Below are 21,942 nucleotides of genomic sequence, written 5' to 3'. Positions count from 1 at the left end.
AAGACTTCGATTAAGCAGATACAATCATCCTGCAGAGTTTTTCACTGATTTATTTGCTTAGTTGCAACATTGCCGTTTCACTTCCCAAATACCTACAATAGCCTGCTCGGAGCCAGGCTGAAGCCGGGGCTGCGAGTGCAATCTTGTGTCTCCCACATGGGTGGTGGAAACAAGATTATTGGAGCCATCGCTGCTGCCTCCCGGTGTGCGCACTGGCAGGAGTAGGATTAGCTGGAGCTGGGAACTGGATGCAGGTTCAACAATATGGGGTGTGTGTGTGCGCGCGTATGTGAGAACTGGTGTTCCAGCTCCTGGTCAAATATCCTCTCCTGTGTTACGCCTTTTTTTAATAGTCCTCATTTCAATTCTTAAAAAAATTCACTAAAAAGGATCCAATGTCTAGTTTTCTCATTAAAAACAGGATGTGGGGAAAAAAAGAGAAAGAAAAAGTCACAAAGTTCCCTGAGCTGGAGGGCCTCAGAAGACAGAAGTGGACAGTAGATGGCAGTCTATGCCTGTGTCAGAAGTGGTCACAAGAGTCAGAGCCTCAAGCGGGAGGCTGGCGGAAGCAGAGCCTGAACTCCTCAGATGGATCCACCTCCCCCGCCTGTGCTCTCTTTAGAGATCTTTCTGGAAATGGTACCAATGAGCACACACCCCTATCCATGCCCTAAGCCTTAGCATCTACACAACATACACCTGGTCTCAAATTCTCCCCTTGATGGACCAAGAACTCACATGCCAATGGGTTGTGAACATCCGTTGCCATAGTCATGGTGGTCTGGCACGAGGAATTCAGGAAGAAGAAAAAAACCTCTGCAATGTGGAAATGGAGGCCTTTCCTGGATCATCTCCTGTCCCTCCCTCCCAGCCTGCACTGTACCAGGAGGGTTCTGTGACATCAGGCACACCAGAAAGCAACACACACACTGGAACCCTGGGTTCTGCCCTCCCCAGTGCACAGGAATAGTAACCGATTTCTCCTAACAGCTCATAGCCAGGATCTTCTCCCATACTTGGTGCAGGGCCACTAATAGGATACATGCCAAATCATCTTCACCTGTGTTCTGATCTGCTTTCCAAGATTGAGAGACCCACACAATGAAACCCACCTTCTCGTGACCAAGAGCCCCCAGAAGAGCGAGGGAGGTGAAGACCTGGTACAGAGAGGCCCTTAGAGAGAGCAAGAGCAGTTCTTCCAAGAGAGAAAGGAGGGTGCATTCATGACCTTGACACACAGACAAGGTACCCCATCTCCCTGTCCTTGCTTCCCGGCCCTGTGCTACTACTGCTGCACCCAGCCACTGCCTCAGTCACCCAGTACATTTCTGTGGCTACCACTCACTCTTCAAGGTGCTGGAAAGACACAGAGGAAGAAGAGATCCCTTTCTTTACATAGCTCACATGCTAGTGAGGAAAAGGCATGCATACAAAACAAAGGGAGTCAGAGAAGTGAGCTCCAGACTGTCTGGGGGGAAATGGAAGGAAGTCCCTTAGAGGACATGGTGACTGTTGAAAAGAATTGAAGGATGATTAATAATTTCCTTGATGTTAGTTAGGCTAGTGTTGTGGTAAGCCATGGCTTGCAATACCTACATTCCATGTCAGAGTGCCTGTTCTAGTACTGGCTGCTCAACTTTCAGTCCAGTTCTCCAATGATGCAATTGGGAAAAACACTGGGAGACGGCTCATGTGCTTGAGCCCCAACCGTCCATGTGGGAAGCCAAGAGGAAGCTCTTGGCTTTTGGCTTTAGCCTGGCCCAATCCTAGCATTGCAGTCTCGTGGGAAGTAAACCAATAGCCAGCAGATGGAAGAGCATGGTCTCTCTCCACTTCTGTCTTTCAAATGAATCTATCAACCCTAAAAAATTGTATTGTTGGTGAGAGTGGAGGATTAAGTACAGGAAGCACAAACAGAAGACAGCCCAATGCCATTTCAAAGATAAAATCTGTCACTCCTATCGTATTGCTACCCAGACATTCCCTTGCATTTATATTTTTTTTTAAAAAAAGACTTATTTTTAATGGAAAGGCAGATTTACAGAGAGAAGGAGAGACAGACATCTGCTATTTCACTTCCCAAGTGGCCACAAAGGTCAAGCTGAGCCAATCCAAAGCCAGGACACAGAAGCTTCTTCTGAGTCTCCCATGTGGGTGCAGGATCTTAACATTTTAGGTTTGGGGACATCTTCTCTTGCCTTCCCAGGCCACAAGCAGGGAGTTGAATGGGAAGTGGAGCAGCCAGGATACAAACTGGTGTCCATACGCGATCCTGGGGCTTTCAAGGCAAGACTTTAGCCACTAAGCCATGGAACTCAGACTTCTCCTGGTATCTGAGGGTATTTCCTTTTGATCTATCCATCTAAATTTTTTTATGAGTCCCCAATTCCTGAAATTTTATGGTAAGATAGGAAACACTTAAGAGAATGTCCAAGCCAGTAGCCTTTACACTTGTCATTTAACTCATGAGACAAGTGAGATCTGATGTGGATTAGGGACTTTCCAAAGTCACTATTAGTGTCTGGTAGAGTTAGCAGTCTGAGCTGCTGGATCACAGTTCTGGATTTTTCTGATTTGGCTTACTGAATTTGGCTACCCACAGCAATTTATCCCACACAAACATCTCCCTTGCTCCCCCAACTTCCAACCCAGGATCTGCCACAAATCTGGCCAAGTTTGCTTCTTCAGCACTTTATAAACACACACTTACCCATATGTTCAATAACTTATCTGGCATCACATAACTTAATTTCCTCCTCTACCTCCTCCACAGTTTTGTACAGAAGTCCTCAAGACCAACAGGGATACCCAAAGATCCCAGGCACAGGCTATCGGAGGCTGGGAAAACAGCAGATTTACAGACTATCTGAACTGTTGTAACCAGCAGAGTCCTCCAAACCAACAAGCCACTCCAACCCTCTCCTTCTCCAGAAGAGGACACAAGCCCAGCGTGTCTGGCTCAAAGTCGTGTTGCTGGTTTGAGTTCTTTGCAAGGTAGAATGTGGCCAGCCGGGTGTTGGGAGGGCTTCTCTCTAATTGTGGCACATTCCTGTTAAGAAATCTTCCACGTGAGGCCAGTGGAAGTAACTTGTGAACCAACACGAGCAGGTCCAGGATGCAAGCAATCCCAGACTGAGAACTTGAGTCATTTCCCCTAAGGGACAACTTGGAGCCAGAGGGGGAAGATATTTTTAAACACTGGGGACTTAGACCTAGAAGCAGAAGGAAGGGTGGTAAATTGCCAAACCCTGCCTATCATTAAAGAGTCAAAGGCTATATTCCCTAGAAGAGGAAAAGTTCACGTGAACGATTGTCTTAATGGTGTTTCTGAGCACCAACTAAGACACGGGTTACTGCTCTCCACTGACTGACTCATTGCAAATACCTTCACCTATGGAATAAAGTCACCTCCCATTAACTGCATTGACATTGTGAATACGGTAGGTGGGAAGTGAGTGGAAGGAGAAAGAAGAGAGCCTTCAGCAATAACTTTGAAAGAAGGCAGCAGCCATCCCAGACACTCCTTTGGTCTCCCAACTTCCGGAACCACTCAGATAATTTTTTGCAGAGGCAACTGCTAGGGCTGGAGGAATTGATATGGTCTGTGTTGCTCTGCATTCACCACAGCCTGACCAGCCCAGTCCTCACAGTAACCCCTGTTCCCAAACTCCCAGCATGAAATCAACCTCCATTTTGGTCCTGGTCCAGACAGTGTAAGCTCTGGAAGAGCCACTTTCTCAATGCAGAATCAATACCATACTTTTCACTGTTTTCCCCTTTTACTTCCATTCCGTTCATACCCCATTTCAGGACTCAAGAACACTGGGACCTACCACCTCCCGAGGGTGTGTGAATCAAAACCAGATGTCCGGCTCCAATCTTTCAGAGTTTACAAGGAGGCAATTGTGGCTTAAATCAATACCCATATTCTGGAAGGGCAGCTTCCCTTGTCAACAGAATGGAAAGTTAAGGAGGGGGGAGAACCCGTGGAACCTAAGACAGATGTGGCACATGCTTGCCAGCAGGTGGCTAAAACATCCAAACATTTTTCCCTGCACATGAAAAAGAACCTTCAGGTGGAACAAGTTACCCTGTGGAGTGACAAACTTAGCAAAAGTGTATTGAGCACTTCTGGATGACCTCACAGAACTCAGAAAACACTCAAACTGGCAGGTGACAGACTTTAAGTGACCACAGACTGTTGGGCTGGAAAACCAGCACATCAACATGCAGTTGTGTGGCCACTCACGTATCCCTTAATCTCACAGAACCTCAGTGTCTCCACTTATAAATGGGATTATTTTGGGCATGGAGATCATATCATACAGCATTTTAGGTAATGTCTGGCACCCAGCAAGTGCTTGAATATTAACTATCATCATCAGTCATTTTGCAAGTTGGGCCAATGTTCAAGCCTCCTTGGCCAAAAGGAAGCACTCTGGTAAAACTGTTTGCATGCCTTTGAGCCTGTGACTCAGCTACTCTCTGAAAATAAACACAGAAGCTCATAACGGATATGCCAGGGTATACTTCTTGTGAAGCCTATCATACTGATTAAGGAAGAAGCTGTGGCTACCGTAGAATCCTAGGACAGTGGAGATGAAATGGAACTTAGAGATCTTCTAACTCCAGCCAAATCGCAGCCTGGATAGCACAGCCAGAGCTGCTTCATGATGGAGCTCAGTCATAAGCCACCAGCAGATCAGGCAAGCAGTTGTCTGCCTCATGCTGCTCACAGCTGCCCTGGCCTGGGATCCTCTGAGGTCAGTAAGCTCTGGTCTTAGTCCTCCCCAAAGATCTCCGAGCACAGCAATGCGCCATCTAGGGTCCAATTGATATGGTCTCTGGAGATGTTGCTGAGCAGTGAGCAATTACAACAGACCATGTTTCACTTCACAATCTGGTTTCCAGCTCAATCACAGTCCTTGTCAGAGGTTTGTTCTCTAAGGATTCCCAGAACCCTAGGAGGCCCTCCTTGGTTGCCTGATGAATATTGTTTAAGGAAGTCTGTGACAGAGACAGAGACATCAACAACAAATGGTTTGGATCAGATGTGTGGTGGACTCTCTCTCTACCCTCTTTATAGTTTTAGGCAAAATGAAAGGCTGAGTAGTAGAAACTGTCCAGTGAAGACAACCTTACATTTCTTAGGCTACCTATTGTATGTATTCTCCTGAGTTCTGCAGTGAGTCCTCTGAAAGGCTAGTTTTGTCTGGCCTTGACCTCAGTAGAAACGGTCCAGGCAAAAATGAGATGGAATTTATATTGGTCTCTACGTAGAAACACACACACACAGCTCTAAATACAAATGTTCTGAAAGGGCTCTGCCCTTCATTTGCTTGCATATGCTGACCCACCTTTAAGACACAGTATAATGGCAATCTGATCTGAATCAGATGCTTATACAACTGTCACCTCTAACACACACACACACACACACACACACACACACACACACACACACAAACCCCATACTCTCCTTTTTCCATGTGCCAGACCTTAACACAAAGTACGTATTCAGAGCTTATCAGTCTTTGTAGAAGGTTTGATCCTTTTCCAGCAAACTCAAATTTAAACAAAACCTGAAATCTTAGAAATGGCCATGGGTCCAACAAATCCCCAATGCCAGAAACTGCAGACCTCACTGAAAAGCACAACAGCATTTGGGGAGGTCTTGAAGCAGGCTCGCGGCCCGTAAGGAGCCTATGAATGGGGGCTCCACCCTTTCTCTTCAGTCGACACATGATGGAACGGGAAAACCAGATCCGCTCAAGGAAAGAAGTCTGAAGAAGCTGAGCAGACGCTGCCTGCTCAGCGAAACATCCTGGATGGAGGGGGAGAGGAGCCGTCTGAACAAATGACACATCTGGGAGTGCAACTGCAGAGATGGGGCATGTTCTGGAATTAAATGCCGCTGGCCTGTCCCGCCTGGGGAATGTGAGACCCATCAGTGATGACCTCTTCCAATCAGCATAATTGGCCCAATCTCGCCAAGAAAAGCAACAGAATTGGTTTAGTGCCTCCTGGAAATAGCTGAGCTTCTGACTATTTATGGCCACTGAACTCTAGGATGAGAGCCTGAGGCTGAGCCAGGAGTTGACAGGCGGTGCTAACTTCTGGAAAGCAGCCTCTCCATGCCTCGGTCCTCATCTCTGGGAAAAGTGGCTGAGCCCGACCTGCTACACTGGGTGGGGGCTACCAGCATTTTTAAAAACCTGAAGCCCAGGCTCGTCTCTTCCCAGGCAGACTCTTGCCTGCCAGGGACTCCCAGAGCAGAGGAAGGCAGGCATGGATGTCACCCAGGATGGTTGGATTTGGCTCCTTTCTGATACAAGTGGTGGCGCTGCCCAGGACAACTACTGACCCCTCTGTCCTCCAAGTCACACTTGTTTGGTCAATGGGGTCTGCATCCGTGATGTTGAAAAATAGGAATATGCCTGTCTCCCATCGTTCATAATACAGATTCTTGAACCTTCTTTCTTCTCAAGAGATCAAAGGCCTTTCAGATTTCCATCAAGCAGAGTTTAGGTTTGGCTGCCTCCAGGTTAGGGATGAGTAAACCCATGCACAGTTACAGCAAAAAAGTCCTGTTTACGCAGTGGGTAGCAGTAGAGACAGCATGAGTGAGGGCTGTCGGGAGGCAGTGACCCCCTTTCACAAAAACTTACTTGCTAACTGGCAGCTGTGCTCAGCTAATTCTGAGAATTCTGTGGAACCAAAGACACCCAGTTTTGATGTGATGTGGAAAAGTGAACACAGGAATCTCATCTTTCTTGAGTCCTTACAGACTCTGTCATTTTACAATAAAGGAGGACAGGATGGTGAATGAGAAACTTCCCAAGTCATACTGTTCCAACATGGCAAGACTTATAAGGCTCTGTCCCTGGGACTCTCCAGCCACCAAGTCTTTTGCTCAGTGGTCAAGCCCTATACCAAACCCTTTTCAAAGAGGGGGATTTTCCATAAAAATAGCATAGAATCTCAAAACAGAGCATGTGGGATGGCAGGAGTTTACAACTGCCATGAATCAAGTCCCTTTCACAGCATCAGAGCCTCACCAGAAGGGGGGTTCTCTCTCCCAGCCCGAGCAGGCAGCTCCATGTGCGTTAACCCTCACCCTGCTTCCTGCTCCGATCTCAGCCAACTTCATCCTCCCTCACCCCAAAGCCTCCAGCTCTTCTTGTATACATAGCACCACCCTCTTTTTGTTCCCTCTTAACATACTCATTTGGAACATGCAAGAGACTGCTCACCCTTGCCCGGACACACAGAATTCCTGCAGAAACACCCCACGGATCCCCTCTCCAGAGCTAGAGCGTATGTTCCTCTTGCACTCCTGGTTCACTTCTTCCCAGTTGCTTTCCACCAGTGCTCAATGCATGCACGAACATAGGTATGCACACACAGGCTAGTTTGACATGGAGGCCAGGAAACATTAAAGAAGAACGAGCACTCTCGGCTCACATCTTTCTTGATCCCCAAACCCCTCTCCTCTGGCTCCACCTAAGAAGCAGGCACTGCGCATGGTCACGAATGTGAACCTCCAGTGCGGGTTCACACCCTCTGATTCCCAGCCTGCTGGCTCTCCAAGCAACAGTCATACTTCAAGTACCCACCATTCCCTGTCTTTAGGCCCATTTCTTTTTGTCAAAACCACAGATACCATTCAAGCCATCTTCCATTAGTCCTTCAAGATCCACAAACCTCTGCTAGAAAACAATTCTAAGCCTTGAAGAGACTTCTGCAAACAATACAATAGTCGTGAACCGGGGCTTTGGAGAAATTGTTCCCTCCCAGGGCAACATGCCATGCCTCAACATCCAGCGGTGGGCTCATGCTTTAGTTGGCATTCAATTCATTTTAATTACTAATAAATATCAGTAATAGTGAATTCCCTCACTGGATAAGAAACCCACTTTACAACCTGATCCTACACAGCTCCCTGCCACTAAGCGTCCAAAACATTCCTCCACACACTCCAATTCTAGGCACACATCCTTGTTTCCCACCCAGTGCCAACACACAAGGTCCTTTCCTCTGTAAGTAGGCACTACTTGTTCGGCACTCTCCCCCGCCCCCCAATCTTCTGCAGTTCCCTTTTCTCTGAGGGGAGCAGGGAAGGAAGTGAGGCAAACATCCACTCAGCACTGTCCCGTACAGGCCTTGTTTCTCTGTAATAATGTCTGTGGAACCCACATTTTTTCTATCCCCTATGTGCCAACCCAGCCAAATTTCCTGGTGTGGTTCTCAAGTTCACACTCTGATCCCCTCCAGCTCATCTTCCCCCTCTCTGGTTGTCACACACCCCTTTGCTCATGCTCAAACAGCCAAGGTCCCATAACTCTCCACCCTTTTGAAGCACGCCCACACAGCACACCTACCCCCACCCCCTCCGGGTGCCGGGTGCTGTGGTGCACCTGCCATCTGCCTTCCACACCCAGCACACCTCCTGCTCTGACACCCTTTCCAGGTACAGAATCCTCATTAGCTGTACCTGTATTCTCACAAGCTCGCATCTCCCGCTGTGCACACAGATGCCCAGACTCCTCAGAAACTCAAGGCGCCTCCCGGGCAGCGCCACCCCCCACACGGGCAGACCCTGGGAAAACTTCCTGGCCACCCAAAGCTCTCCATTTCCCTCCACAGGAAGACAGATCCCAATCACACAGAACCAGCTCCCATTCAGTCCTCCTGGGCTCGGAATCTTCCCCCATGCGCCCAAGATCACACACTTGCAAGGCTTCTTCTTCCTTCAGTCCCTCTGGACAGCAGCAGCCGGTCTCTCTCTCCTGTACTCTCTCATCCTCACGTCTGTGTGCTGCAGCCCCAGGCGCAGGCGGTTGGATCCGTTTGCCTTCTGCCTCTCAACTTTCTTTGTGTGACAGGTCAGGAAGGAATTGGAGCGGGAGCGCAGGCCGAGTGTGCAGGCGACCTTGAGTGTGGTGACAACGGTACCGAGAATAAAGCGCCCCCCACCTTCCTACTGTCTCCGACCTGACACGCAGGGCGGCTGGGATGTACTGGTGTTCTCCTTTGCTCGCGTTTTTTCGCGGGTCGAGAGAGGGCACCTTTGTATGAAAAAGCAGCATCGCCAGCACATTCGGTATGGACCAAGTTACAAACATCAGCCTCTGGGCGTGACACTCGGCCCTTCTATGCTCCCTTCCCCCAAGCGCTCCAGTCCCCTGCATCTCCGTGTCTCCGCCCCCAACACATAAAAACTAAACCTCGGGAGAAAAGCCTCTGAGCTCCCCCAGCTCTAACCCGGTGCTCGGGCTACATCCTGGGAGCGGAGTCTCGGCATTGCCCGGGAACCTGCCGCCAGCCGCAAGCCACAAAGTCAGACCAGACACTATGTTTGGCATTCCTGTTCTCCCCCACCCCCCAGCCCCCGCTCTGGAATCCCACCCTAGCCACTGTTTCATAGAGAAGGGTCTTTTGCAGTCCAGGGTCTCACGCCACTCCCGTAGGGGTGTCAGTACCGCGCATCTGAAGCACAGATGAGGAACGCAGCAACCAGATTCCCGCAAAGGAGCGGCGCCTCCCGGACGCGCACCCACTCAACGCCCTGGAGTCACAATCAGAAACCCCCTCCCCCAGCCCCTAGACCGCCGGCCCCCCATTTCCTGCCCTCTCAACTTGCAAACGTCCTCAATTTCACTACCAGCGTGCACCAACTGGGGAGGAGTCTGGGGCCACAGGCAGGTTGGTGGTTTGTTCCTTCTTTTAACTCCGGTCTAGCTCCGGAGATCTCCAGCTCTCCCAGCTTTCCTCCACTGGCACTCAGGTTCCTAGAACCCGCTCGTAGATACCGCTAGGAAAAAACCCCAGAGACGACCCAGCCGGGCGGCCCACCACTCCTCCGCTGAGTCCCTAAAGTACGGGCCTCGCGCGGGACTCCAACATCTGCGCAGAGGCCCAGGATCCCGCCAGCAAGCGGGTGGACGCGGGCGAGCCTCTAGGGCGACCCGACTCCAGCGCAGGTACGCGGCGGGGCCGAAAGCCCCATCTCCCCCAAGTGGGAAGTGCCCACCGTCCAGGTGCAGAGCTGTGTGTCACTTCCCCCTGCAAGTCAAGGGTTATGGTGAGGGGCGTGCGGAGACTCGTGCACGGTGGTGAGACGAGCGCAGGGAGAGTGCCGGGGAACTGCGGCTGCACAGGAGCCTCCTGGCCGCCCAGGGTCTGATGGCCAATCCCTTTTGTTATAAGGTGCACCGAGCGCCTTCTCCGAGGAGCGGTGGGTTGGGGGGCCGGGCAGACTTCCCTTCTTGCTCGTGCTTGGTCCCGGCTTCCCCTCGCCTCCGCTCCCCCCCTTCCGTCCCCTTCCAATCCAGGTCCCTTAAACCTGATCACTTTCCCAGATTGAGGGTGGTTTCTTGCAAACTCAGGGAAGAAGGAGGCGGAGGTAGGGAGGAGTGTGTGTGTGTGTGTAAGAGAGAGAGAGAGAGAGAGAGAGAGAGAGAGAGGTGCATGAGTGAGGAGGGGGATGGTGGCGGGTTGAGCCGTGGCCTGGGCAGATCCCAGTACAAACTTTGGGGGGAAGGCGCAGACCCGGGAAACTAAATGCGTGCAACGCGATGGGGGTGGGGCGCAGTACGAGTTAGGAACCCCTTCCCCGCGGAGGTCCACGGGGAGGGGAAAAAAAATCCCACCGCACGCGCACCACCATCGCCGCCCTCCGCCCCCGGACCTGCCCACCCAACGTGCCCGCTGCCTCCTCTTACCGTGGCAGAAGTAACCATGGCATTCGTGTGACTGTTTGCAGGGACGTCGACATGAAGAGAAAGGTGAACGCGAGCTGGGTCATCCAAAGTCTTCCCCCCCTCCCCAAACCCGCCGCAGCCACCACCCAGCTGGGGGAAAACGAGAGGAAGAAAGAAAAGAAGAGCGCAGAAAAGTTGCGTTGAGCTTTCTGGCGGGGCGGTGCGCGGAGCTGCTCGGTAGGGAGAGGAACCTTCAACTCTGAGTCCCGTGAACAGAATCTGCGCGGTTATAAGCAGCCAACCCGGCCAGATGGCTGGGCGCTCAGCGCCTTAACCCCTTGCGCGCCGCGCCTCCCGCCCCCGCTCCCGGCCCGCTGTGCACCGGCAGGACCGCGCCCGGGCGCTCTCGGACTTGGCTCTGGAGGCCTGGAGGGGAGAAGGGGTCATTCTGCTTAATTTTTTTTTTTCGTAAAAATAAATAAAGAGAAAACAGAACTTCTCAATTAAGAGTTCTTTAGTGCTCCCCCGCCCCGTCCCCATTTCACTCTTAGAGATCCTAAGGGGGAAAAAAACCACCAGACGTTTCGTTTATCACTACATTTAGCACGTTAATATCTTCTGCCTTATTTGTCCTTTTTCTTAAAAAATGTTCCTTTTCATCTTCTTCGTTGTTGCTTTCGTGGCAGAGCGTCTGCGGCCGGCAGAAGGGCCTTGCATGCCGATTGGGGCAGCAACACCTACTCCTTGGCCAAACCTTAGCTCCTAGCAGTTCCAGATTTCTCCTCACCCCCTCCCAAGCCCACCCTACTCTCCCTCCAACCACCACCCCACAAGTCGCACACGCCCTAGGACCTTCTTCCCCCACCGAGCCAGCAGCTGCGGGGAAGGACACCCAGGGCGCATTAGTCGGCACTCCACCGAGGGAGGTCGAGTCTGCGTGTTGGGGGCTGGGGGCTGAGGGGAGCGAGGGAGGGGCGGCTGCGCCGGTGAACTTGCCCGAACCTGGACTGCAGAGGGGGCTGTGTTGAGAGTCTACCCTCTCAGCTCAGCCTCTGCTAAGACCCTTCCTTCCAAACCAGGCCCGCAACAGAGCACACCCGTTCGGCACCTATCAGTCTGTTTTGGGGGGGCGCAAAGGAGACAGAGAGGAATCCACTTATGCGTGACACCCCTAGAGTCTGGTGCTCTGCTCGCTTCACCCCCCCACCCCCCCAGCTTCATTCGAGGAAAGGATGGGGTAGGGCTGGGGGTGAGAATCTGCTCTGGGTGATAAATTTAGCCGACTGTTGGACCCCAGGCAGGCTAAGTTCGTTCCCTCTAAATTTACCGAGTTAAGTCATCTTCTTTCACGCACTTGCCGTCGAGAAGGAGGGGGGTGGGGAGATCTATTATTTAGGGATTCCTGGAAAAGGGGAGGAGGCGAGTGGAGTTTCACACCCTCGCCCTTAATCCTGTTCCCACCCTGGAGGCCAGGGGAGGTGGACCCCCTTCCCAAACACCCCCGACGCAGTTTCCTGCCCGGTCGGAGCAGCTCCTGCGCCCCCGGGGGAGAGGAGCGAGCGAGCGAGCCGAGGATTTCGTCTCCTCCCCTCCCTGATAGTGGAGACCTCTAGGAAGCAGCCGGCCCTGTGTCGCAGCCAGGGGTCTGTTTTTTTTTGTTTTTAAAGCCCCAATTTTTCGGACTTGTTTGCATTTGCCCGCTCACCGAGACGCAGCAGAACTGCCCAAGGTTTCAGGCACAAGTCAACGCAGGAAGGAGCCGCGGGGTCCGAGGGGGGCGGTGGTAAGGAAGGGGGGATGGATGGGGCTGTGTACAGGATACATTGTACCTGCCTCGTCATTACCGCAGCCGGCGACGCCCACGGGGGCCCAGGGGCGTCGCCTCCCCGCCGCCCCTCCGAAGGGTAGGGTCCTCCTTCAGCTTGCTCCCTTGGTGCCAAAACTCGACGTTTTCCAGCGGGTCTTCCGCCCCTCCGCGCCGCACCTCGTAGGTTTGGATGGGGCTTCTCTGCTGGGTCCTGGTTTTGGTGACCCCCACACCTCCGCCCCTTTTAGCTGGCCCGCCTCCCTCCCTCCCGTGCTCCACTCCCCCCACTTGCCCTTTCCGCTCTTCTCCGGTCCCTCCTCCTCCCCACCCTCGTCGGGCGCAGGGGAGGAATTCAGGCCCCAGTTTGGGCTCCTGGGGCCGAGTCCTACCGGCCTCCAGCCTCTGGTTCTCCGTGAACCTGAATGAGGCAAGAAAAGAGGTACTTGGCTCCGCTGCAGTGAGGAACGGGTTAACTACAAGTGCGGACTCGACCTGCCCGCAGCTCCTCTGTCAGTGGCAGTCTGGAAGGGAGGAGGTGGGGAGAGGGGCAAGCTTCAATTTGAAAAAAAAAAAAAAAAACTCTGTAGAGGAAGAAAAGGCAATCCAGAGGAAGCCTCCGACTTGTTCTGCAGATGCGGTGCGCTGCTTGGAGGCCTGGTTCTGCCAGGGCCTACAACATTGGGGCTTCCAGATTCTCAGGAGCTGGTGGGTCTGCCCCTGGGCGCAGTTAGGACACCTTAATCCAGCGGAGGGAGGAAGGAGCGGTGGGAGAGAGGGCAAGGTGGGGAGATTCCTCCTGGAGGCTGGAGTGAGCTGGAGACGCACTGCTCCCCGCACGCAATGCCTTCCCACCCGCAGTCCCCTTGGCCCTTGCCTTTGTATTAACTCAGCTTCTTGCAAGGTCTGCGGAGCTGGAAGCCCGCACTTCCCTTTCACAGCCTTTCCTTTTACTTTATCTCTCATCTCAGCTCTTCCTTTCCCTTTCGGAGACAGCGGTGATGCGACCAGGAAAGTGGATAGGCTGAAGAAAATAAAATAGAATAAATCCCTGGAAGGGTTTTATTTTATAAAGCAGACTAAAAGCTGCTGGGTTGTCAGACACTCCGGTTGTGGAGCTACCTAAGGTGGTAACTTTGAAGCCAACCTGTGTTTCTAAATCAAGGTGATTTTTTTTTCCCCTTTGTGATGGAACGGCTGTAGTGGCAGAGATAGACAGGCAAGGGCAGAAGTGGGAAACCAAGCGGGGAGTTCGTGGCCGGGAGCCCGTGCAGGGGACAGCCGCCCTGACTAGGTTGTTTTTGATGAAACGGGTAATTGCCTCTCCAGGCTTGACTCTGTGGTCAAGGGTTGGACCCTCCATCTGTTGATTATATTTTTAGGTCACTCGTTCCCTGCTGCATCTGAAGGGAAGGCCTGGATTCCTGAAAGTTGTCTGAGAGCACAGGGGACCACAGCGAGTGTTTGAAAGCCCTGTATTTAAACTCTTTCCTAAAGGGACTTTCTAGGGCTTCCCCACGCGAATCCTTTGCAACAGCACCACTCTGTGGTTGAAATGCTGAACAGAAAGCGAAGCGGATAGGAATGCTCCCGGGGCTCTGCCTAGCACACCTCCTGAAGGAGAACCCTCACCTAAGGTTCCATTCCTCCTACTGTGTAAAAGTGGGGAGGATGTGGGGCGGGGAGCAGAGAGCTCGCCACGTGGCCAGGAAGGAGCTTGTAAGTTAGCCGTAGAGCGTGCTTAATTCATTGCGACATGTTGACCTGGGAAATGAGAGAACTGGACTAAGTGGCCTCCCAGGACACCTTCCTCTAAGACCACATGTGACAAAGAAAAAGCTGGATTATTCCTCTTCCTTACGCCTCCCTTCCTCACTGCCCCCATCACATTCAGTACCCTTGCGTGTGTGCCCTGTCTCATGGATTTGTCCTTTCCTTGGAGATGATAAAACAGCACATACCTTAGTGCATCACACAGCATTCGCAAGTTGGGTCTTCTGTTGCTGGAGGTGCAGAGGGCAGGTTTGGCACCAGGGCTTGCCGCTCCTTCCTGTCTCGTCCACCCTGCTCACCCAGAGGGCTGCTGGTACCTGAAGTCTGTTGGGGAAACAATGAAAGGGAAAGCAAAGGGTGTCCTCACTCAGACTGGAATCTCCAGGCTTCCTGTTACCTTGGCTTTCAGGCTGCCTAGCCGTCCCTGCACGCGGAGTAATGGCTGTCTTACCAACCCACAGTCACACAGTAGATCCAGCCAGTGAATCGTGGTCCAGAGGCCCCAGAACCCTGTATGAAACCTTATGCTTTTTTTTTTTTTTCTGCAAAGAGGGTGTACAGTTGTCCATGGGAACCAAGTGACTTGTCTGTGTCTTTTATACAAAGTCTAGGCTTTGCCCCAAATGTCTCCCATCATATTTTTAAAAATAATCAACAACAACAAAGCTCAACTGGCTAATCCTCCTTCTCCAGGCACAGGCATCTAATAAGGGTGCTGGTTCATTCCTCTGCTGCTCCACTTCCATCTAGCTCTCTTTATGGCCTGGGAAAGCAGTGGCGCACGGCCCAAAACCTTGGGAATCTGTGTGGAAGAAGCTCCTGGCTCCTGGTTTCTAACAGACTAGGCTCTAGCTGTTGCAGCCATTTTGGGGAGTGATGCAGCAGATGGAAGATCTTTCTCTCTCTGGAAACCTGCCTTTCTAATAAAAGTCAATAAATCTTGAAAATAAAAGTACAGCTGTGTCCTAAGTACCACCCTGGATCTCCTAAAAAGGTGAAATTCTGTGAGCCCTCGGGTTCCCTACCCTGCGCTGAATAAAAACTGAAAAGCCTCATCCTTAGCATGACTTTCCCCCAAAGGGACCAGAAATAAAACCAAAGAAGAAAGCCAACAACATTCCAGGCACTGCGAGTGACCGGAAGTGTGGAGTCTGCCTCCTCCCCGGTGAGGCTCTGTCCGTAAGGGGTGGTTCCTTCTCAGAACTCAACCTGGAATTGGCAGGAACAATGCCAGCTGCACAGGAGAACCAGGAGACCAATTCCCCGGAAACGTTCAGCACAGCGCCCAGCCCTGTGTGAGCATTGCTTTGCCGTCTGAAGGTCCAGAACATGATCTGCCTTTAGAAACAAGACCGTGTCCGGCATGGCTTGTGGGGTTCTATGTCTGATGAGGATGTCTGTGTTCCCCTTTCGTATGAAGGCGTCCGGCACTTAGAATGAAGTGGGTGGCATTTTTAAAAATTGGTAAGACTCTGCATGTGAGCCACAGCGTGAAAGTACTCATTGAAGGATTTCAAAATCGCATCTTGTTTATTTGCTGCTTTTCCAGCAGGAGCACCTCATCATTTTAAAAGGGAATTCCATCACATCCTTCAGCTCTCTAACGGATTGCCTGGTCTTTTACTGGTCTGTTGTTATTGCTAATTATGTTCTCGGGCTTAACATTGAACAATATAATGAATTACATTGAGCCACAATGAATCAACTCTTTCGGTGAAATAGCATATACATTCATAATTATGCTACAAGAAATTACTCGTAATGATCGAGAGAAGGTTTGTATTTCTACCACACAGGTGGATATAGAGATCTTAATACAGTCTCCTGTTTCACTAGTCACGACATGAATTCCTAACCACATTATAAATTAACTTTATGTTGCACCAAACTCTGCTCATAAAAAAAAATGGCATTCAGGTTTCCTAGGTAACTAATGCATTTCCAAAGGGAATAGGCCTCAGGGGACAAAGGGAAGGGACTGGGGGAGGGGAACTGAAGAAAAAGAAAAAAAAAATCCGTTTTGGCCCTCGTGATATAAACAAAATATTTCATGGGGATGAACCCATAAAGTTTTATTGCCTGGTTTTGACATGGATATGGCATTGCCATTAATTCCTTCTTTGGACAATAAAATACTCTGCGGGCTGTCCTTCCATCAGCTCTTCCCTCTTCAGATTGATTTCCACAAAGGTTGAGAGCGATCTATATTTTCATTCATCTGCTGCTCCACATGCCTCCGCAGCCAGCTGGCTCTGGAGCCTTTCACAGGTGTAATGAGGCATCACCAAAAAGCAAGATGGAAGGAAAAAAATAGGGTCTATGTAGCGGTTTCAAAATATGCGGATGCTGTGGTTACTGGAGACCTTGAGAGCGTTGGAACAGGTGTGTAAGCCGAGTGGAAGACTGGGGCCTGAGTGTTGAATTGAAGCCAAGGACTTGTTTCCCACCCAATGGCCTTTGGTGGCTTCCTTCCTTTGCGGGAGAGGTCTCCAAAGGTCAAGAACATGTTGTATGCTTGGGAAGCTGGATGGTTGTAGTTGGAATGGAAAGCTTAAATGTATGCTGTAAGAACAGAGTAACCCTCAAAGGGAATGAAATCCACGGAATTCTTGCTGGGCTATGCATGGAATATGGAACAAGCAGAGCCAGGCTTGCCACTGCCTGGTGGCTCAGGGAAAGTAGCTGAGCTCCTCAGTTTCTTGGTTTTACCTTTGCGTAAAAGGTATTTTAACTTTGTTTTCTTTGGCAACAAGGAGTACAAATACAAGCAATACACCACGCAGTCAGGGTCCTGTGGGAGGAAGATGACAAAAAGCCAGTTCATGCGTACGTAAAATGTCAATTGTAAGGCCAGTGCTGTTTCTATCACATAATTCATTCTGCTGAATATTGAGGTAATTTTAGGATTTGCCTGGTAAGGACCCTGGAGTGGTATGAAGTCTTAGGAAAATCTAGGGGCCACATAGTCTATTGACAGAGCTATGTTGTCTGGTAGGAAGGGATGGAGTAGGCTGGAGAAGTAAATGTACAAAGATCAGGGATTTGGACAAAGGAGGATGGGAACCCTGGTCTCTTGAAGAACACTAATTAAGAGTTTGTCCACGGGGTAGGTACTGTGACCTACCAATAAAAGCTGCCACTTGCAAAACTGGAATCCCATATGGGTGTGCACTTGAGTCCTGGCTGTTCCACTTCCAATTCAACTCCCTGTCTGCGGTCTTGGGTAAGCAGCAGCACTTGGCCCAAATGTTTGGGTTCCTGTCAACCACGTAAGAGACCCAGATGAAGTCTTGGCCCCTGGCTTTGGCCTGACTCAGCACTGGATCTTGCAATCCCCTCCACCCCCGTCTCTCTCACCCTCCATCTGTCTCTGTAACTCTGCCTTCAAAAGGTAGATGCTTCCCCACAGGCAGATCCAATGCAAAGTGTGTGCACTGCGGTGGGAGGCGAGGAAGGTACAACCTCCCTCTTTGTGTCTCCTTGACAATGACTTCTCTCCTGTGGTTCAGAAAAACCGAAGGGATTTCATCACTGAATTTTTCCATTAAGGTTCCTTTGTCTGGAGCTCCCACAGAACACTGCAAAGAAGTATCAGGTGTTGGGAATGAAGCAAGCTGAATTCAACTAAAATGAAGGCTCTGCACTGCTGTTGCTGTCCCCAACACACACACACACACACACACACACACACACACACACTGCACACCATTTACAGACACACCTCGTACACACATCTGGTGGCTTGCTATATTTACCAGCCAATTCAATCACAACTTTGCTTCTGTCCCAGAGCAGGCTGTGCTCAGGCCCCATCCAGAATGCAAATAATGCTGAAGCAAAAAAAGGGTTGCCCTGCTGGGAGCTCAGAACTGCAAATGCATAAACTCCCAGGGCAGGAAGGAATGTTAGCAGGTGGGACTTTCTTTACAGACGATGTTCATGGTAATAATAGGGCACGTTTATTGAATACTGATGGAGTGTCAGAAGCTTAATAATCTTGGCATTACATGTCACACACTCTTTTAAGCACTGTGAATATTTATAAACATAATTGGGTGCTAGAAAATAGGCTAGAAAGATGTGTTTACATTAGTGCAAGAATTTTTGAAATGCATGTTTTTTGTAATATGTATTTCCATTAACTTTTTAAGTGCACTTCATGTACCTTAATTTCAAATTATTTTCCACCCAAATAAACTTGTCTTTTTAATACTTTTATTTATTATTTGCTTATTTAAATGACAATTATATAAGCAACACACACACACACACACACACACACACACACACCCTTAACCCTCAGCTAGGGCCAAGAGAGCAACCATCAGGTTTTGGGTTTATGTGCCATTGCCTCACCATCCCGGGCTGTCTATCTATGAACAAGGGTACGAGAATCCCCTGGGTCCTTCGCATTTGACTGAAAAAGGTTTTCAACGGTGGGCTCGGAAGTTAGAACCGTGGTGCTTTGGCAAGAGTAGAGAGAAGACATATTTACTGTATTTTCCCCTAAATATATATAGACTTGAGATACAATTTAACTTATACATTAAGTACAGTAAGAAATCAGCAACAGGTGGGCATTGTGGCGCAGTGCATTAAGTTGCCAACTGGGATATCCATATTCTTTATTGGAGGACCAATTGGAACCCCAGCTCTTCAGCTTCCGATTCAGTTCCCTGCTAACGTGCCTGGGGAAGCAGTGGGTGGTAGTCCCTGAGTTCCTGCCACCCACGTGAAAGATCTGGATGGAGTCCCTGGCATCTGGCCTCCTCCTGATCCAGCCCAGGCAGTCGTAGGCATTTGGTACGTGAACCAAAGGACAGAAGAATGCACAGGCTCTCTCTATCTCTATTCCTCTTTCTGACATTCTGCCACCCAAATAAATAAGCCCTAAGAAAGAAATTCACAATAGTAACTAATAATAAAACAGAAAAATTTATAGCAATATGCTGTACTAAAACTGATTTAAAACTTCTGAATTGTTTATTTTCGGAATTTTCCATTTGCTGTTTTTAGACTGCATTGACTATGGGTTACTAAAACCATGGAAATTGTGAAGATGGGAAGACATGAAAATTGTGAATAAGGGAAAACTGCCATAATTAGATGTCTTTTCTTTTTCAAAAGTGTAGTACGGATGACCTTGTACAATTCACCCTGAATAAATATTTTCCTCTGATTTTTCTTGCTTTTCCATTTCCTTTCCTCTCTGCAAAAGATGACAAAAAGGACCTACTTTTCTAAGGGAATATTTATTTGATAAAATTTTTGTTTTATTTTTCCTCTCAATAAAACTACCACTAAAACAACGAGGGTCAAATTCTCAGCTCTGAGGCTGGCATGGTGGCATAGCAGGCATTCATCCTGCGCCTGCGGAGGCAGATGCTGCTTTGTGTCCTGGCTGCTCCGCTTCCAATCCAGCTCCCTGTCGATGGCCTGGGAAGCAGTACAGGATGGCCCAAATCTTTGGGACCCTGCCCACATGTGGAAGACCTGGAAGACAGCTGGCTGCTGCTACTTCAGATCAGTCCAGCTCTGGCCATTGTGGTTATTTGGGGAGTGAACCAACAGATGGCTCTTTTCTAACTTTTTAAAGTAAAATTTTAAAATCTTTTAAAAAGTTCTTGGGGCTCCTGATTCCATCTTCGTGAGAGGACTGACAGGTATATCATTTGTATTATAGGTCTCTAAGAGCATCTGATATTAACACACATACACACACAGCAAACTAGGAACTGAAGGGACCTTTCACCCCACGTTATTGGAGAACTGCCTCAAATGGACTTTTTACTGGTAGAATGTTGACTATATTTTCCCTGAGACAGGAACAAGGCATAGAGTCCCCAATTCCTCAGGGATCTCTCCAAAGGAGAGTGAATAAACACATTATCTTTATTCATGTATGGGACACACCTCAGCCATACATAGGAACCAACTAGATGTACAAAACAGGATACATTTCAAAATACCAGGCTGAGTTAAAAGACCTTAACCAAAATTACATATTTTATGAGCCTGCGTCATTAAGAAGTTTTACAACAGGTAAAAGAACGTATTGTGCAAATGACAATGGTAGTTAGCTCTGTGGAAGGATAAGCAAGAGATGCCTGGGGAATGGCACTGGGGACTTCCTAGGCACTGATACAGTTGTCAAAGCAATCCATGTTCCTCTAAGATTTGTGCAATTTGCTTTATGTAAATGCACCTGATGAGCAATCTCTTCCAAAACAATACTGAACACTGATTAATGAAACACATGCCCGCATATTTACAGGGAAGTTTCCTCTAAGATGTCCTTATAAATGCATCCGAAATGAGAAGAAATGATTGGCGGACAGAGGGAAGGCTATATGGAACAACACCGTAAGTCAATCACGGTACCATTTAAATCATAGAATCTGGTCTGTGGGCATATGGTTGCTCACTGAAACATACTTTAACCTTTTCCTTATGTCTGAAAATTCCTATAATAAGATGTTAAGTGAAAAGAAACAAGTATTGGGGGAGTAATTGGAGAGTTACCAACGCAACGTGAATAGGAGGGAGCAAGATCCCAGAAGAGGGGAAATGCAAGGGGTGGCGGTTGGAACTGACTTTAGCAGGTTTTCCTCTAAGGAAATGTGCCTGTTTGTGAGTGGCGGCCAAGAGGCCAGGACCCGGGGGGATCTTTCCAGTGAGCTCTTGTAAGCACCAGCGACACAAACAGCAATTTTAGACCCACAGAGGAAAAAGGGCTTTCAATTTCAACTGCTGTTTCTTTATTAGAAATAACTATAGGTCTTGTGAACGGAGATGTCAACATCGTAATATAGGAAGCGAAATCCAGAATATTTCAAAAGGATATGAACACATCCAATGTCTGTTTCTTCTAGGAAGCCAAAATTGGTTTCATGCCAGCAAAAATGAATCAGTGGAATTCTGCACCTGCAGCAAACCTAATGATCACATTCATGATGCACAATGATTTTCTAATAAAAATTCATACCTGTTAGTGACAAAACTGACAAACTTAACAAGTTAGGAATTAGAAGTGAATCTCTGGAATCTGATAAAAAACATCAGTACAAACATATTTATGAACCTATAACAGACATCACATTTAATGATGAGACATCAAAAGTTTTTTTTATCTTGAAAGAAGTAGTAAGACTGGCCCTGACGCGGTAGCCTAGTGGTTTAAGTCCTCACCTTGTATGTGCTGAGATCCCACACGGCACCAATTCCTACCCTGGCTCATGTGCCTACTTTCCAGCTCCCTGCCTGTGGCCTGGGAAGGCAATGGAGGACGGCCCAAAGCCTTGGGACCCTGCACACATGTAGGAGATGCTGAGGAGGCTGAAGGCTCCAGGCTCCTGGCTCCTGGCTTTGCATCAGCTCAGCTCCGGCTGTTGCGGCCTTTTGGGGTGTGAATCAGTGGATAGAGGATCTTCCTCTCTGACTCTCCTTCTCTGTCAGTCTGACTTTCCATTAAAATTAAATCTTGTTTTAAAAAAGAAGAAATAACAAGACTAGAACCCCTGACAAGCCAGAGGTTCTAGTTGGTATAATCGAGCTAAATAAATACATATAAAATAGGAAAAAATAAACATGTTAGAAAATAAGAAATGAACCTCTTATTATTTGTGTATAACATTATAGCTTATTATAATATTCAAAAGAATC

General features: G+C 49.1%; 1 protein-coding gene across 1 annotated transcript in view; it reads right to left on the bottom strand.

Annotated features, from left to right (window-relative positions):
* NTF3 (neurotrophin 3) overlaps positions 1 to 10,968 on the bottom strand; it is a 57,086-nt gene extending 46,118 nt beyond the window's left edge. Inside the window, exon 1 of the mRNA XM_040979006.1 lies at positions 10,725 to 10,968. Coding sequence (XP_040834940.1) covers positions 10,725 to 10,742 — 18 coding nt within the window. The 5' untranslated portion in view covers positions 10,743 to 10,968. The remainder of the gene's footprint in view (positions 1 to 10,724) is intronic.
* Positions 10,969 to 21,942: the final 10,974 nt, after the last annotated feature.

The sequence above is a fragment of the Ochotona curzoniae genome, unplaced genomic scaffold (genome assembly GCF_017591425.1).
Source record: "Ochotona curzoniae isolate NIBS_2020 unplaced genomic scaffold, NIBS_Ocur_1.0 contig_2927, whole genome shotgun sequence".
NCBI classification, from domain to species: domain Eukaryota; kingdom Metazoa; phylum Chordata; class Mammalia; order Lagomorpha; family Ochotonidae; genus Ochotona; species Ochotona curzoniae.
The sequence above is the reverse complement of the archived record's forward strand: the minus strand, read 5'-3'. Positions and strand labels throughout refer to the sequence as shown.